The sequence below is a fragment of the Oncorhynchus masou genome, chromosome 12, assembly GCF_036934945.1.
Source record: "Oncorhynchus masou masou isolate Uvic2021 chromosome 12, UVic_Omas_1.1, whole genome shotgun sequence".
NCBI lineage: Eukaryota > Metazoa > Chordata > Actinopteri > Salmoniformes > Salmonidae > Oncorhynchus > Oncorhynchus masou.
In genome coordinates this window covers 36,187,303-36,204,937 of record NC_088223.1, presented here as the reverse complement: position 1 = coordinate 36,204,937, position 17,635 = coordinate 36,187,303, and the positions used below count along the sequence as shown (strand labels likewise).

Here is a 17,635-nt window from a genome sequence, read left to right as displayed (position 1 = left end):
AGCCCGCCTTGGGGGACAAAGAACAAGGACCATCCCAAGTTGTAGTGTTTCAGAGACTGGGTAAAATGTGTCTGCTTGTATATTTAGCAATGAATCCAGTGATAGGAACATAATTGAAAGACGTACAATGGCTTTATCGAACAAACAAGGACAACTATGTCTACACCCGTAAAAATGTATAGTCCGATCAGTATAACATAGAGCCTTCACGAACTGCCACAAAGCAGGACTACATGCATTTTTAGACCCCACCCCCTCACTGTTCAAGAAATGCTTCAGACATGATGTAAAAAAAAAAAGCCCAGATCCCACCAGGTGAAATTCCCCTTTAAAAACATATCTAGGATAGTGGGCAGCATTTGGAATTTTGGATGAAAAGCATGCCCAAATTCAACTGCCTGCTACTCATCCCCAGAATATAAGATATGCATATTATTAGTAGTTTTGGATAGAAAACACTCTGAAGTTTATAAAACTGTTTGAATCATGTCTGTGGGTTTAACAGAACTTGTGTAGCAGGCGAAACCCCGATGACAAACCATTCAGAGTTTGTTTTTTGAGGTCACCCTCTTTTCAATGAGTTTTCATTGGGAATCCAGATTTTTAAGGGACTTGCTTGGAGTTCCTACCGCTTCCACTGGATGTCACCAGTCTTTAGAAATTGGTTGAGGTTATTCCTTTGTGTAATGAAGAAGTACCGCCATCTTGACCGAGGGTCACTTCATGTGTACTGTTTGATAGAGGCTCATGACCAGAAAGCATGCTTCAGTTTGTTTTCTTCCTGTATTGAACACAGATCATCCCGTCTTCAATTTGATGTATTATTTACTCTAAAAAATACCTAAAGTTGCATTACAAAAGTAGTTTGAAATGTTTTGGCGAAGTTTACAGGTCACTTTTGAGATATTTTGTAGTCACGTTGCGCAAGTTGGAACCAGTGTTTTTCTGGATCAAACGCGCCAAATAAATGGACATTTTGGATAAATATGGACGGAATTAATCGAAACAAAAGGACCATTTGTGATGTTTATGGGACATATTGGAGTGCCAAAAGAAGAAGCTTGTCAAAGTTAAGGCATGATTTATATTTCTGCGTTTTGTGTTGCGCCTGCAGGGTTGAAATGTTTTCTCTCTTTTGTTTACTATGGTGCTATCCTCAGATAATAGCATCATTTGCTTTCGCCAAAAAGCCTTTTTGAAATCTGACATGTTGGCTGGATTCACAGCACGTGTAGCTTTAATTTGGTATCTTACATGTGTGATTTCATGAAAGTTAGATTTTTATAGGAATTTATTTGAATTTGGCGCTCTGCATTTTCTCTGGCTTTTGGCCAAGTGGGACGCTACCGTCTCACATATCCCAGAGAGGTTTTAAGCGATCCTCTTACTACCCAGCATGCATCCGATTCTATTCGCCCTCATCACGGGTGTTATCTGTCTTCAATCAAAACTTTGATCAAATGAATCAGACGTACACAGAAACTATGAGAGAAATACGGTATGTATATAGTTGTATTACGCATGGATTAGAATACAGATGCCAGAATGAAACAGCACAATGTTATCGGTAGAGAGGGCTTATAAATTGTAAATAAGAATTTGTTCTTAACTGTCTTGCCTACTTAAATAACAACAAAATACAAAAATGATACATTCTATTCAGTTACATAATAAATACATAGCAAACATAACTCCACAAAAAAATCTCTATATATCAGTGCAATATATAGATAAAGTGCTTCACGCAAAAGGGCAAAGTATAACTGCTAACCAAAATACTAATAGGAAGTGATTCACAACAAAGCATTTGATTAAAAAAAGGGAAAGCACACAAAGATTACACGCTACAAAAATTGATCGCACATGAAATAGCACAATATGAGAACATTATATCACATTTCCCTGAGATTTAACTCACATTCAATTGTTATACTCCGTTATGCTATAATACATGTTGTTGACCGCTGCAATTGTTTTTAATGTTTTGTCCCCGTCTTTGCTCTTGTATTGTATGTTCACACTGCCCTCGCAAAAGAGGTTCATCACAGGTCTTTTTCTGGTTAAACAAAGGTTAACTATATCAAATCCAAAAAATACTCTATGATCTATACTATTTGGAACATTCTCCCTCAATACTACTATATCTAACTGCAACATCTAACGCAAAACTGCAGTATCCGACTCCTATTACTATTTTAGCTGCAACTGCTACCACTAAGGGACACTCAGTAGTAAGACCTCACACTGGAGTTTCTTGGCCTTGTTGCTGGATTGCTGCTGGATTCTTCAGCATGACAGGATTCTGTGAAGTTGGAGTCAGAAGGTACAGAGACACATCTTTAGTTATCCACCAACAGGAACGCCATTGATATGATATAAAATGAAAACAAAGTGTTAGTTCCTTTTGTGCCCTTCGAGATGTTTCCTCTTCATCGTCAATAAGATTATGTTAATTTACCTGCATGCCATCGTCTGATTGTCTTTCCTCAGTCTTTGACTCCGTGTTCACAAATGCCACGAAATGGATCAGAGTGTAAATTCTAAAGGAACAAAAATAAAATAATAATCATACAATAGCTATAAAATGGGTACGACTTCATGGGTTCATTTATCATAATATAAAGGCAAACTAAATTACTTTAAGAAAATAGTATTTTGAAAATGTGGTTTAGAATTTGGTGATACTGCCTATAAATAAAAAAATAAATACATAATTAATTTAAATAATCACCTGTGGTAGAACATGGCAAAGAACTGGATCAGCAGTAAGGATGCAAATCCCAAAAGGAACATCAGTCCTACTGGATCGATAAATAGATACTCCCTAGTCTGAGTCAGATTGAGATTGGATTTTGGGATTTTGATGGTGACTGAGGTTCCAATGGCCTGAAGAGTGAACGTTGCCACCAGCCACATTGCATTGCAGATGAAAAAGGTAAAAGTCACCTGTATGAAGAGGAGATGAGTTTCAATTAAAGGGATATGAACAAGACAGGCAAGCATGCACAGACAGTGGATTTCTCCAACTAGTGATAGTTTAGTGTTATTGAAACAATCTTTTTAATACCAGAGACAGACAAAGTACTACACCTTCTACTTCATGCTAATATCATGTACATTGAAATGAAAAGACAGCATACAGCCATAGCCATAGCCACAGGGAAGTAGAAGAGTTGCAGCACCCACTGATAAATTGAAATAATTTAGCTAAAATAAAAAAAATAACTTGTTTCAGGAAACAAGGCGTATGTTGATAATCATTACTTCACAGGAGGTCATGTTGCGCATCATTACTAAAATGTGTTTTGTGGCAGAATATGAACTTTAATGTGCCTTTATAACAAACTTGTATGCATTTTGTAAATACTAAGAAAGTTGTTCAATTACGAGCCTAGTTGGTTTGGCCAAGGAAAAAGTCAGGAACCTTCCCGCTAGCCGTGATTGGCTGAGATAATGTATGGGCTGGACATGCCGAGAGATGAGTTCGGATTGGTCTGCCATGTAGCAAGATTCTGTCTATAACATGAGCTGCTCAGTATGTGTAGGTAATCCTTTCTAATCCACCTTTTTTGAAAAACATGAAGAACTGCAAATGTCTAGCTCTAATGCTTTCCACTTTCTGGAGGACTCAGTTTTGAGATCAGTGGAATTCCCAGTGGAAGCAGAGTATGATAGCTAAGGAGACGAAGAAAATTATGGCGTTGGATTGCAAATATGCGGAGGGAGTAAAAAAGAGAACACACAGAAAGCTGTTGTATAAAACATCTGACTCCGGATTACATCTTCAAATGTGATTTATAGATGCATGCAATGCTTTATCATAAAGGGGATTCCCCCCCCCAGCACCGCCCACTCAAAACAGGAGCTATGCATACAGCATACCTTGTTTCTCAGTTCCTTTAGGTCATTTGTGATTTTCTTCTGCTTTTCTTTATCCTCAGCCAGAGGTTCCAAATAGAGCTTCTGGAGCTCTCTCCAAAAGTCCTCCTCTTCCTGAAGCACACCAAGAGACACTTATTAAATAGTCAAGTCAGATATCTTCAGTGTATAAGTGAAACATATGTGATTCTGGATATAGTGACATACCAACAACGTGAAGCGGTTAGACAACTTTATATGTATCTTGTAGCTTTTATGTCATTCATAATATTATGTTGGTAACAGAATAGGAAATCTACCTTCACAAGAAAATCTTCATTTAGAGGGAAGTCATAGGACTTCTTCTGCAGTTGTGTTACAAAGTCTGTAGATACAAAGAATCACATCAAATCTTAATTATTTTATTAGTCGCATGCGCCGAATACAACTGGTGTAAACTTTACAGAGAAATGCTTGGTTATGAACCTTTCCCAGCGATGCAGTTAAAAAATATATATAAAATAAAATAGTAACTTCCACAAGAAAAACAAAATAAACTACACTACAATTGAGCTACATACAGGGAGTATCAGTACCAGTACAATGAAGAGGGGACATAGTTGGCACAGTGTGCAGAGTAAAGGTTACTAGGTGAAGTCTAAGTGTGTGTGTGTTACTTTCGCACGTTTGTAAGATAATATCATAATGTCTTCATCTTTAAAGTCACACAGTGGAAAGATTGTAATAGATCTATTAAAAAATATACTCACTTTGTTCAGTAGACTGATGAGAACAGAATTCCACATTCCTAGATTGAAAGAAATCAAACATTATTTGGTGTGCATTCCACACAGCTTTCTCAATACACACATCAAAATAGGAGAAAATGAAGAATACACACTTTAAGAGAAAGATTTAAAGACGCTAGATTAAAATATATTGTGTAAATATATTGTGTATGCAAATAATGAATCACTCCCGAAACGGAGCCTTGTGGAATGCCACATATAGCCTTGGAGTATAAGACTTATCATTGAATTGGTACCTGTCAATTATTTTACTTAGCACGTAGTACAGTATATTGGAGTTATGCTTCGAAAACAAATACAGATCCAAATACTATGCTTACGGTTTACACAGAAGTGGTGAAATCATGTAAACACTCCAGACACTCAAAATGTAAATACCTGTTATTGTCCTGAGAGGTCAGATTAGGGTTCACCTTTGGCTCATTACCCAACACAACTGTTTCTGGCAACTGACCATTCTGGTCTGCCACTTTTCCACTGTCCCAGCAGAGAAACTTGCAGCACTTGGCCTGTAGGATGCGCTGTGTGATGGCCTTGGCTGGTGGTGGTGCAGCGACTTGGACACCTGTCTCCCGAGTGCCCCAGGACACATTGTTCATGTTGACCATGGAGTAGATGGTCAGCAGGAGGTAGCCACTGGGGATAGAGATGAAGTACAGGAGGCCGTAGACGACCAGATGGAACTCCTTGGGGTGGAGCGCTGCTGTGATGATGTTCATCAGCACCAGGCCTATGATAAACAGGCCGCTAGGAGTCCAAATGGTTTGCTGCTCAACCATAGCACCTGAGATGAACAGAGATAGTTAACATAATGACAAAGAATTGACGTTTTGTATTTAATGAATGTCCCAGTTTGATCTTGCCCATTACGTTGAACGGTCAGTCCGTAACGCTGAGGTTTGTATTCGAGGTTCTACTTTATGTTGATTGAGATGAAGTCCTAGTCTAGTGTCATCATTTACCTACGATGGACAAAGCGGTTCCTATCATGAGGAAAGCGTACAAGACACTCATGACGGCTGCTATGGCGATCTGTGTGTCCGATTTCAGCTTGAAGCACAGCAACAGGTACACCACAGGGGGCACTGTTGCAAGGACCAAAGCAACGTTGGGATCGATGTCTAGTATGAACGACAAGCTTCCTAAAAAAAGAGAAAGGACCAGAACTATTATGAACAATATTCCTCTTCCTTCGGTTTACAAAATGTTTGTATCCTGTTACATTCCAACAACAAACTACCCCAAAGCTAGAGCTGTATGAGGCCCCTGACAGGCAGGTTGCCGTGGATACCTGAGATCATTAGGCAGATTGTGGCCGGGCCTAGGATGGAGGCGGCCATGCTGAGAATCTGGTAGAGGATGAAGGGTTTGGAGATGGAGCTGTTCCTCTGGGAGGTCAGAGACCCTGAGCCCAGCAGATCGATGGTGTTGGCCATGGTGGAGGGCCCCCAGCGCCGACGCTGGTTATAGAACTCCTTGAAGTCCTGGGGGGCGTTGGTGTAGGCGTCAGACGCAGCGTTGTACTCCACCCTCCAGCCCTGCTGCAGCAGGAGAGTGCACAGCCAGCGGTCTTCACCTGTAACAGAGCAGAGGGAGGTACTGTAGACGAGAGTACTACACAGACAAGTAGCTCTGTTCTTTGAGTGACTGTTGTCCAGGAATAAAGATTTACCTTGATCGTACTGTACGTAGTGGCTAGCCTCCGTGGCCTTAGTGGTGTATCTCTTCATGACGTTGTCGTCCATGAGGGCTGTGCCCCTGAACAGACTGAAGCAGCCGGGGCTGCAGAGCACGCTACCAAACACGTGCTCTGCAGTCTTCTGAAGCCAGTGGCCCACCGCATACTCAAACTTCTGATACCATACCATAGGACCTGGGGCAATATAACAGAATGATCCGACGTGGGATAGCACACCATAGTGTATATTCGTGCCTTTTATGTCTAGTGTTATATTGTAAAAAGTGTTATGAATGTACTTTAAAAACATTTTATTCCATTCGACCATAGAACCTGAGTAGATATCTGTATAATAGAGGCCATAAATGATGTATATTATACCCTAACTGTACATATAGTGTTCACATACAATATTGATTTAGGCCCGGGTAAATATAGTGAAAAAAGCAGGTACCATTGCACTCAAACTTAAACTGAAATAGTCTTGGTTGGTGAGTACATCCAATAAACAATTAAACCAAAAAGATGATCCGGGTACATTGTTCAGTTGTGGCTGTCTATTAGATATGACATCTCCCGAACAATCCTTTGATTCCTATTACGATTCACACGAAAGCTTTACCTACCTGTGCCTGTCGGGTGAATCCTCCCACATGCCGCACCCACACGTGGATAAAGTTTCAGCCGATCTATTAGGAGCATTACAGCATAGGGCTGGAAGTCGGTGTCCCCATCCAAAGCCAGGAGGTAGGTACTGTCCTTCTCTTTCTAACAAAATACAAGAGTATCAGTCCCATTTCCTATGTAATATACAGTATAACAATAATAGGACAACAATTTATCCAAGTCAGGATGCTAGAATTATAATAAATAATTGTTTGTGCTGTTTACCATCATCTTTTCCCCCAGCACTTGCTCATCTTCACCCTGCTCAAACTTCTCGAAATACTTCCTGGTGAGTCGCCAGCCGAGAATGTAGTACAAGTACATAATCTGTAACAGTGAGTGAACTAATCAAGTCTGTGGTTTCATGTCTAATTCAACTTCATCATCCGACTTTAATTCAGGTATATCACGTTCAATGGAATCGTAGCGTCGTGATTGTACAATCACAATTGAAATCACAGACACGTGGTAAACTGTATATTGACAGCGTTGTCTCACCTGAGACCATCTCTTCTTGTGGCGGATCAGTAGCTTGTCCTTAAAGTGCACCATCAGCAGGTTGTGATTAGGAAGGGTGTACTCCAGTCGACCTCCATAAGGGGTGTGCAGGATCCTCTGGCATTGAAGGGGTGGGCTCTCTTTGAAGATGCATGAATCCTTCTCATTGAAGATACTGAGGTTCAAAGGATGAAATGAGGGAAAGTTTATGTACATTATTATTCTCACCCGTACTGTTAAATCTGCAGTGTACACTGGGTTAGCAGTGCTGGGATTGAGTTACATTAGCACACTGAGCACCCCAGCAGTGGGGACCAAACTCGCTGCTTTGACACATGCAGGTATTATTCACTACACCAAATGCGCTTTGGCCTCAATCCAGCACCTGTCTGCTGTCAGAGGAGATGTCAACTATGTAAGTTCCCTGAAGTGACAATTTACGCTGATGACATTGTCATGGAATGTCTCATTAGGTTTTTAGGCTTACTTTAGGCTCAACTTTTGACCCTTTTTTAAACATGTTTTTCCCTACTGGCTGTGTTTGTTTTCTACTTGGACAAAAATGACATTCCTGATTGCGTAAGACTTATTACAATCTTTAGTTTGGTCATCATTCCAGTTCTCCTGGTTCTCCACACTTTAACAAACAATGACATTGATGGCGTTTTGGAGTGGTGGAGAATGTGGGTAGAGCATCCCCTGGTGGTTTTCAGAGGAATATGTGGTTAATTTAAAAAAAAAACTTATTCTTGATAAATGTCTTGTTTTTTTCTAGTACATCTATATTATGATATCATACTTATCGTGTATTCAGTTCTTTACAGATTAAATATTACATCGAGTATATATGCAGTTAATTTTGTGCGCATTGAATCATCATTTGTGAACATTTGTTACACTGCTTACTTGTAAACCTCTCGGATAACCTCCACCAGGTCCTCTGCGTATTCGTTCACATGCCGGCCTTTACTACCTTTCACGTCTTTAAAAGCATCATCAAAGTAAATGTGAGACTCGAAGCTCACATCATTGTTGGTGTCTTTCCTTGGCCTGTATTTGTCCAGTCTGGTAAAGAAACAAATTTTAAAAACACATCATATGCATTAAAAAGCTGCTAACTCTGCCAATTGTGTCGTTCTCAACCATGTAAAAACGTCAGACTGTACCTGAACATTGAGATGATCATTTTCATCATTTCGTCATAGCTCTCATGCCACATTGTTGCACACAGGTACACTGTGACTGGGTCAGTTTGCCTGTGGCTGGAGAAATCGTAATTTGACACTTTCTCTCGTGCACATGCATACAAAACTCTACCCACCCTCCACAGAATTTGCAATAATCTTACATTGTTTTCTTCTTCTGAATCTCAAAACGCGTGTTGAGCAGCATGGACTGTTCCAGAAAGGGCCCCTCGTACATCCTCCGCACAAACAGACTCTGTGTCCTCTCGATGCGCTGAAGCTGGAGGAACCAGATGTGCATTGTGCACAGCATCCAACCCAACCACCAGCAGAGTGCAGAGCCTCCCAAGAGGCCCATTTCTGTTAGGTCGGTCATGTGCTGGGGACAGAGGGTATGGGTGATGTCCCTGACTAGCCTCTCAAACCAGAAAGCATCGCCGCTTAGGCCCCTGCCATATGTGATATCATTGCAGTACTCTGTGATGGTGTAGTTAGCACCTCTGGAGTCACTTGAATTCTGGAAGAAGATAATGACAGGAGCGACGAACGCTGCCAGAACACCTAACGAGGCCAGGTACATGGGTAACAAGAAGCTTCGCCGCAGGGCGTGCATTTTGCAAGCCACCACCACGAACCAATGGCACAGAGCGGAGGACACTATCTGGACGGCCACCAAGATCAGGATCACCAACCTCACATCTCCTGGAACTGATGTCACCGATGACCAGACTCTGCCAGACAGAGGGATGTATGCCCCGACCACGGCTGCAGTGACCATAATCCGGACCAGACTAGAGAGGATGTTCACCACATTCCTGCACTTCGCTATATCTTTGGATATACTGTTCAGGAAGGAGCTTTTGAAGAGGGTGCTGTAGTTCTCCCACCAGTTCAGCGAGACAAAGATGGTCCCCATTATTGCCAATCCGATCCAGATGTTCATCCCTCTATCTTCTTTCAGTTGGTAACTGAGGATGAAGAGCACGTAGCCTGACAGTATGAGGACTAATGAGATGAGTGGGGGCACTATGAATCGCTTCCTCTCCCTCGCAATGCACTGAGCGCCCACCTGGAAGATGGAGGACAGAATGCTGATGCTGTTCAGCATCGACACATTGGTCACAATGCCGAAGAATGGCATGGCAACAATAGTGAGAACCGCTGTCCCCAGCGACACGAGGAATTCGACACCCAGCACCTGGAAAATTGTACATTATCAGAATTACAATATTATCATTAAATGCAAGCAAATGTAATGCTAAAGGATGAAAAATATTCTGAGGGAAACTAACATAATATAACCCATACTGTTCCTAAAAAACAAAAAAGGAAATACAACGATCTGGGCTTAACCCCAAAGGTCGATGTCCACGCCTGCGGAATCTAATTAGCATAGTAAAACAATTCCCATAACAATCTGTCAGTTTAAACTAGAGATACAGTTCTGTTTTTTTGCATTGGATCTCAATCCACCGCATCCACCGATTGTCACGACTTCTACTGAAGTTGGCTCCTCTCCTTGTTCGGGCGGCGTTCGGCGGTCGACGTCATCGTTCTTCTAGCCATCGCCGATCCACATTTCATTTTCCATTTGTTTTGTCTTTGTTTTCTACACACCTGGTTTCTATTCCCCAATTACATGTTAATTATTTAGCCCTCTGTTTCCCACATGTTTGTGTGCATGTTTATTGATATGTTCAGGCTGTGACTGACGGCTGGTTATTTTCTTGCCGGGTTGTGTTATTATGCCCGTGTGTTTAGTGGTACCGGTATGTTCACCTTGTCCACGCATCTCAGCTCTCCTGTGCCTGACTCTTTTCACCAGTACCCATAGCCCTGACACCGATATTGCTCTTACACATCTGCAGTGGAAGGTGGCAGAGCTATATATATATATATATATAAATAAATATATATATAAATAAATATATATATATATATATATATATAAATAAATAAATAATATATATATATATAAATAAATAAATAATATATATATATATATATATATATATATAATAAATGCATTTAAAAATTATGCCTAAAGTGTCCTAAAAATCCAAATCAAATAGCTAAATGTGATCCATGGTTTGACCATCTTAAAACAGTGTAGACTTAATTTTTTTATGACAGGGCTGGAGATGTTACCCCTCCAATGCTTTTCCCCTTTAACATACAATGATTTGTAATTTTAAGCCGAAACTTTACGACAGTGTTTTCACAAATTGTCAGTATTTTAACATACAAATGTAATCATTAAGCCATTTTACAAAAGCACACGGACAAACAAAACATCTCTCAAGGTAAGAAAATGATTAAGATAGCGGTAAAACCCAGCACACTATCCCTTTAGCTTTAAAAGGGAAACATTTTCCTACGCTCCCCTGCAGCATCTAATCTTCATTCCCAAACTAAAGGACGTGAACCTGGCTCAATCTACTGGCACTGCTCACTAAGACAAAACAAGTTAACAGATCTGTCCCTGATACGTCATCTAGGGGAACAATAATAAATCATGAACATTTTGAACATCTGGTGCTTACCCACACAATCGTAATCCTTGATGGTTTCTCTGAGTCTTTGAAGAATATTTTCCACACGCTTTTGACGAGGAGCAAGACACTTGGCGCAATCACTGTACAGCTGACACTGAGGAGGACGCATGGCTTTTGGTCAGCTGGGACTGTATCGGTGGCATTACTTGACAGTGTTATCAGGAGCAGAAAGGATCCCTGCAAAGAAATAATAGAGATATAAAATTGGGATAGTATTGGGAAGTCTTCAAGACTTGATATTTACGACTCAAATTAGTTGTTAAAAAAACATGTACAAAGATAATAAATACACAGTTTTGTAATCTGACAAGATTGCGTGAAGCAGGGCTCCAATGCTGAAGAGACATGGTCTCAATGGGGACTTCCCTGTGAAAATAAAGGTTAATTAAAATAAGGTGGATAGATTGCGTGTGTTGTGTAGACATAGATCTGTGAGACCGCTTTATAAGCCAGTTTATAGCCAGTTATTATTTAATTAATACATCATTTATGAATAATTTATAAAAAGGTATGCTTTAGCACATAAAGCTCACTCTTGACAAACACCCCAAATGACAATTCCATCATCAGCAGGCCAAGCGTTTTAATCATCTAGGCTAGCTTTCTGTAGAGATAAGGGATGTATTAATCCCAATTTGGTATGGTACCCAACTATTACTGACTCAGCGCCCAGGTACCTATCTAATTACTTTTAGAGGTGTCCAACAATTCAACACCAGAGCTAGAGACTGGATAATGACTGACTAAACATTAAAACATTTTTTTTTTTATACCAGGGCTTTTGAGTGACACAAACTACCACAGCAGCTTAAAGCTTTTCTGACCATAACTTCATTTTTTTTATGTCAAAAGCTGGCCATGATTGAACAATAGAACCATATTCATATCTGTATCTATGTAATGTATCTACTTAAAGTATGTATGTAATACATTTTGCAACAAGCACTGTGCTATCGCTGTCATGTTTTTAAAATGCACGTTCTGAGTGTATATGGATTTTTATTACTGGCAAATAAAATCAATCAATCGATTTACGTGTTTATGAGTTACAGTGTAACTGTTTTCAATGATTTATGAGCTACATATTATGTAATAATGAACTGTTCTAACTACTTCTAAATCCTTTGCAATCCTCTTAACGGCTCCTTAAATGTAAAGTTTTACCAATAGTTTTGTAGTTGCAAACAGATATCCTTCCAATAAACCAAAACATCTTACCTTACTAAATATGGCAAGAGCAAATACAAGAAGGGCAACAATGAAGAAGGAAAGCCATTGCAGAAGTGTCACTAGTTTTCGGGATGTCTGTTCATTCTGGATGACAGGGACATCTTTTCCCACATCCCAAGATCTCCTAAAAGGCAGAGAGAAAAGTGAAGGTTGAAAATGAACTGTGGTTATGGAATAATTATTTAACTCCAAATGAACCCTACTCAAACTTGACTTTCTTAAAATCACAAATTACATTTAGATAGAGCATCAATTTAGCAGAGTAAAACAATTGGTACTATGGTGAATTACCTGAGAACATGCTCTTCATCCATGTTAATCTCGTCCATATTTGTGCTGTTTGTATGCATGCATACATTAGAATCCACCAGGCTTATATTTATAGTGCAGTCTGGGTGTGGGTAGAAATGTGCATGTCATCAGGGTGAAGGTAGTTTCAGCTGAACTTTTCCAACTTCCTTATTGAGGGGATGCGTGTTAGGTAAGGTTAGGGCATGAGTCAGGTGCATGGGGTTAAGCCAATAAGCATAGTGTGGGGAGGGTTTAGTGGTAGGGTTAGCCACCATTTAAAACAAAAGGGATAATGGCCACCACTTGAAACAAAAGGGATGATGGCCACCATTTAAAATAAAAGGGATAATGGCCACCATTTAAAACAAAAGGGATAATGGCCACCATTTAAAACAAAAGGGATGATGGCCACCATTTAAAACAAAAGGGATGATGGCCACCATTTAAAACAAAAGGGATGATGGCCACCATTTAAAATAAAAGGGATGATGGCCACCATTTAAAATAAAAGGGATAATGGCCACCATTTAAAATAAAAGGGATAATGGCCACCATTTAAAACAAAAGGGATAATGGCCACCATTTAAAACAAAAGGGATAATGGCCACCATTTAAAACAAAAGGGATAATGGTCACCCTTTTTCTTTGAAACAAGTAGAACAATTTATTGTGAGGCTTATTTTTCACATCAATGCACTCTTGAAGAAAATGGAGGGATAAACTTGTTGATGTAAAAAGCCTTTATTGTCCTGGCATTTCGGTAGAAATCTAAACAACATGGAAAACAAACACCGACATGTTTTGGCTTGGTATCTGCCTACATCAGGACGTAAAAGTTGTATTCAAACCTTTCCCCCTGATGAAGTCAGCCGAAATGCATTGGTGTTTGTTTGGTAGACATTTGTCTATTTTCTGACAGTCATAGCCTACCCTTTTCAAAGAGCTACCATGTCTCCATGGCCTCACAGTTTTTACCTATTAGATTGCACCACCACAGTTGTTTTTGCACCATTGTTTATTGTAAAGATTTGATGCTCTCTTGTCACGTCTCCCATAAATAGAGTTTTTCATCTCAATTGGAAGATTTAGGATAAATAAACCTAAGTAGTATGTCTTGATAACAGATGAATCAGCCTCTGATCAGTATCATCATCATCATGCATGCTCATAATCTTCCTTGACATCCAAAGCATTCCACTGAGTAGAACATTTAATGGGTGAGTAACGACCGGTCCAGTCCGTATCCCACTACGTAACACAGAAGAGTGGCATGACTGGAATGTCTCATCAACAATTCCTAGAATTGTATGTGGCAGGAAACAACGTTTAATTGTGGTTTCCCCATTGTGGTAGGAATAGCACCAAATGAGATAATTGAAGCGCACCTAGCCTTTTCTTTAGCCTAGTGCAACATTTGGAGATGCAGAAATTGAAGACCACATTTGTTGCTGTATAAATTAAAATATGGGAATATATGGCCAACATTTCTGATTGACCTCAGGTATGGCTGTGGCAGTACTGAAATGTTGCCACCTGGATATTGTCATGCAAAAGACTGCCGGTCTCACGGTAATTCACTGTTAATTAACAAGACAATATTTTGGTCTCCCGAGTGGCGCAGCGGTCTAAGGCACTGCATCTCAGTGCTAGAGGCGTCACTAAAGACCCTGGTTCAATTCCAGGCTGAATCACAAACATCTGTGATTGGTAGTCCCATATGGCGGCACACAATTGGCCCAGGGTCATCCAGGGTAGGCCACCATTCTAAATAAGAATTTGTTCTTAACTGACTTGACTAGTTAAATAAAAGTACTTTTTTTAAGACAAGATATGCTTTTAAATCCTGTACCATTATTTTATATTATATAATTCTTACTATAATTTTATAGTAAGAAGAATAGAATTTAACTTTGCTGAATAAAATATAAAGGATATACTTCCCATTCTGGAGGCATATGAAGTGGCTTTGTTGAGCGTAAACGTGATCATTTTAAACAAGCTGTTCTCTTATCAAGTGATCATATTTTCACCTATTAGACTATTCTCAATTTAATATTATCTTTACTATATAATATGTCAAATTAGTTTAAATTGAGAATGGCCCATTATCAAATGGGCAGGAACAGGGGCAAGAGTAAAAAGACATGTCATCCTTATGCACTCGAATAGCGAACGGGGTCCACTTTCCTGCGGTTCATTTTACTCATGTCAGGTAGGTTACTCCGGTTATTTTGCTGCTCGACAGCTGATTCCACCAAGACTCTGTATGCCATGGGCTCTTCAACCCTGTTTCTGCAGCTACCCAGTGCTACATTTGGGAAAACTGTTCGGGAACTTTCTCTACTAAACATATTTCATGAAACTGTTGACAGCCCCTCTCTCTGCACGATGAAGAAAGGAATGAAGGAGAGAGGGGAAAATATGGAAATGCACGGTGGTGAGATATATTGTAGCTAAAAATCCAATACAAATTCACTATAGTTGTAGGCTAACTGAATTTGTTTAATTTGGGCTAGACCAATTATGTACCAAAGATATCTTAAATCAGTATTTTTTTTATGTATTTCTGCCATCTGTAATATGAGGTAGGCTATGTATTGTATAAAAGCACAATCATTATTTAAATTCAGCTTTTATTTTTTGGGCTTGGGTTCATATATAGGCCTATGCACATGGGTGTTTTGAATTAATCATCACCTTAGAAAGCAATGTCCATTTAGTTGTGTTAGGCTTTGAAACTACATCCACAACTACTATGTTTTCCACTCAGTTTCAACCGTTTCAAAATTGATCAATCACAGTGAGGTGAGTTTTAAAAGCACATACTGTTTTGATGTGATTTTCGATTGCATCAGCATTGACGTCAGAGTGGTTAGAGGGACAATAGAGCCATGAATACCAGGCTATTAGCGTCCCCCTTATTATCATTAGCGAGTTGGGTACTACTAACACATATCCAGTGCATAAAATGGATTAACGTGACTCAATGGTCACATAGAATTTTGCTGCAGTGCCAGTGTGACGGTAATATGGTCAGCGCACACAGACCAAGCTCAGGGAATGTAAAACACATAGGAAGGGATACTTTTTAATAGAGCTATTTACTTACTTTGTAGCTCTTTACCAGAAGCACTCTCTTTTTGTATGTAGTTAGGCCTAACTGTCCTCTCCAAGTTTAACTGGAATGTATGCCTAAAGGATTTTAGAAATGTGATTTGTTGAAGTTAGGCCTATGATATTGGCCTACAGTACATTTTGTCTTGCGCCTTCGCAGAATATCAGATCTCAATGAAGAGTTTAACATCACCAGTACCACATCCTTATGATACAGAATATATATATATATATATTCATAAGCTCAATGTGACTTAAGGAGTCCGGTTGGAATGTCTGACTGAAATATGGGACGAATTAACCTTTTTTCTAAATGAGTGGTGTTTGAACAAAGGGGCCAAAATGTGGTACTGACACACACAATTCGGGACATGTGGTCATTCTACTCATAACGTGCCAGCTTTTCATCCGCAACAAGTCATTTTGATGGCAACACACCTTTGGTTGGATTTTTTAAAATGTTTTAAGAAAATTTCCCCCAGAAACCCTCGCATGGCAGGACATTACATGTCTTCCAGGTAGGGGCACACACTCACTCAAGTCTTTTCATACCTATCTCAGTCCGAAATCACTCCATCGTCTAAAGTTAGTTCAAAATGCTGCAGCTCGGCACCAGGAAATGGAGCCACATCACACCCATTTTATCTTCTCTACACTGGCTACCAGTCACTTTTAGAATATATTTTAAAAGCCAGGACACAGCCTGAGATCCTTTGGCAGTGCACTGTTGACCATTCCATAGTCTAGGTTGAAAACGAAAGGAGCCCGGGTATTTGCCATTCGGGCCCCTAGACGTTGGAATGGTCTGCCAGAGGAGATCAGGCTTGCAGATTCAGAGCCTCTTTTTATATCCATGCTGAAGACACCCTTTTATACAGATGCATTTAATGTACGATTTGAATGTATGGTTTTAATTAGCCGTCTTTTTAATTTTCCCCTTGTTTTTGTTTCTTGGTTAGTACTTGTATGTTGTTTTGTTACCAACGCCCCTTATACCACCCACCACTGCGACCTGTATGCTCTAGTCGGCTGGCCCTCGCTGCATGTTCGCCCGCCAGACCCACTGGCTCCAGGTCATCTATAAGTCTATGCTAGGTAAAGCTCCGCCTTATCTCAGCTCACTGGTCATGATAACAACACCAAGCCGCAGCACGCGCTCTAGCAGGTATATCTCACTGGTCATCCCCAAAGCCAACAACTCCTTTCCTTCCAGTTCTCTGCTGCCAGTGACTGGAGCGAATTCCAAAAATCGCTGAAGCTGGAGACTTCTATTTCCCTCACTAACTTTAAACATCAGCTATCTGAGCAGCTCACCGATCGCTGCAGCTGTACATAGTAAATAACCACCCAATCTACCTACCTCATTCCCATACTGTCTTTATTTACTTTCTGCTATTTTGCACACCAGTATCTCTACTGGCACATCATCATCTGCTCATTTATCACTCCAGTGTTAATCTGCTAAATTGTAATTACTTCGCTACTATGGTCTATTTATTGAATACCTCTTCACGCCATTTACACACACAGTTTATAGACTGTCTTTTTTCTATTGTGTTATTGAATGTATGCTTGTTTATTCCATGTGTAACTCTGTGTTGTTGTTTGTGTCGCACTGCTTTGCTTTATCTTGGCCAGGTCACAGTTGTAAATGAGAACTTGTTCTCAACTAGTTAATCTGGTTAAATAAAGGTGAAATAAATACAAAATACATTTTAAAAAGTTATTTTATGATGTGAATCACTTTGTTAC

The 17,635-nt window shown here is 39.9% G+C and overlaps 1 protein-coding gene across 1 annotated transcript; it reads right to left on the bottom strand.

The window, feature by feature from the left end:
* Window positions 1–1,524: 1,524 nt before the first annotated feature.
* LOC135549087 (chitin synthase chs-2-like) lies at window positions 1,525–12,854 on the bottom strand. The gene is made up of 19 exons (XM_064979147.1): window positions 12,770–12,854; window positions 12,467–12,602; window positions 11,237–11,425; window positions 8,858–9,891; window positions 8,676–8,771; window positions 8,416–8,574; window positions 7,510–7,684; window positions 7,237–7,338; window positions 6,972–7,113; window positions 6,340–6,540; window positions 5,959–6,243; window positions 5,630–5,809; window positions 5,046–5,451; window positions 4,629–4,666; window positions 4,179–4,243; window positions 3,883–3,993; window positions 2,732–2,946; window positions 2,459–2,540; window positions 1,525–2,302 (listed from the first exon to the last, which is right to left on the bottom strand). The coding sequence occupies exons 1-19, from the start codon at window positions 12,826–12,828 to the stop codon at window positions 2,240–2,242; spliced, it is 3,738 nt and encodes a 1,245-aa protein (XP_064835219.1). The 5' UTR covers window positions 12,829–12,854; the 3' UTR covers window positions 1,525–2,239.
* Between the last annotated feature and the right edge of the window lie 4,781 nt (window positions 12,855–17,635).

Excerpts from the sequence above, each read along its gene's own strand:
- LOC135549087 (XM_064979147.1), bottom strand. The coding sequence starts at position 12,828 with ATGCATACAAACAGCACAAATATGGACGAGATTAACATGGATGAAGAG. Across the intron at positions 4,244-4,628 it reads TCATCAGTCTACTGAACAAA|ACTTTGTAACACAACTGCAG; the intron begins GTGAGTATATTT and ends TTGTATCTACAG. Across the intron at positions 2,303-2,458 it reads AATCAGACGATGGCATGCAG|AATCCTGTCATGCTGAAGAA; the intron begins GTAAATTAACAT and ends CCAACTTCACAG.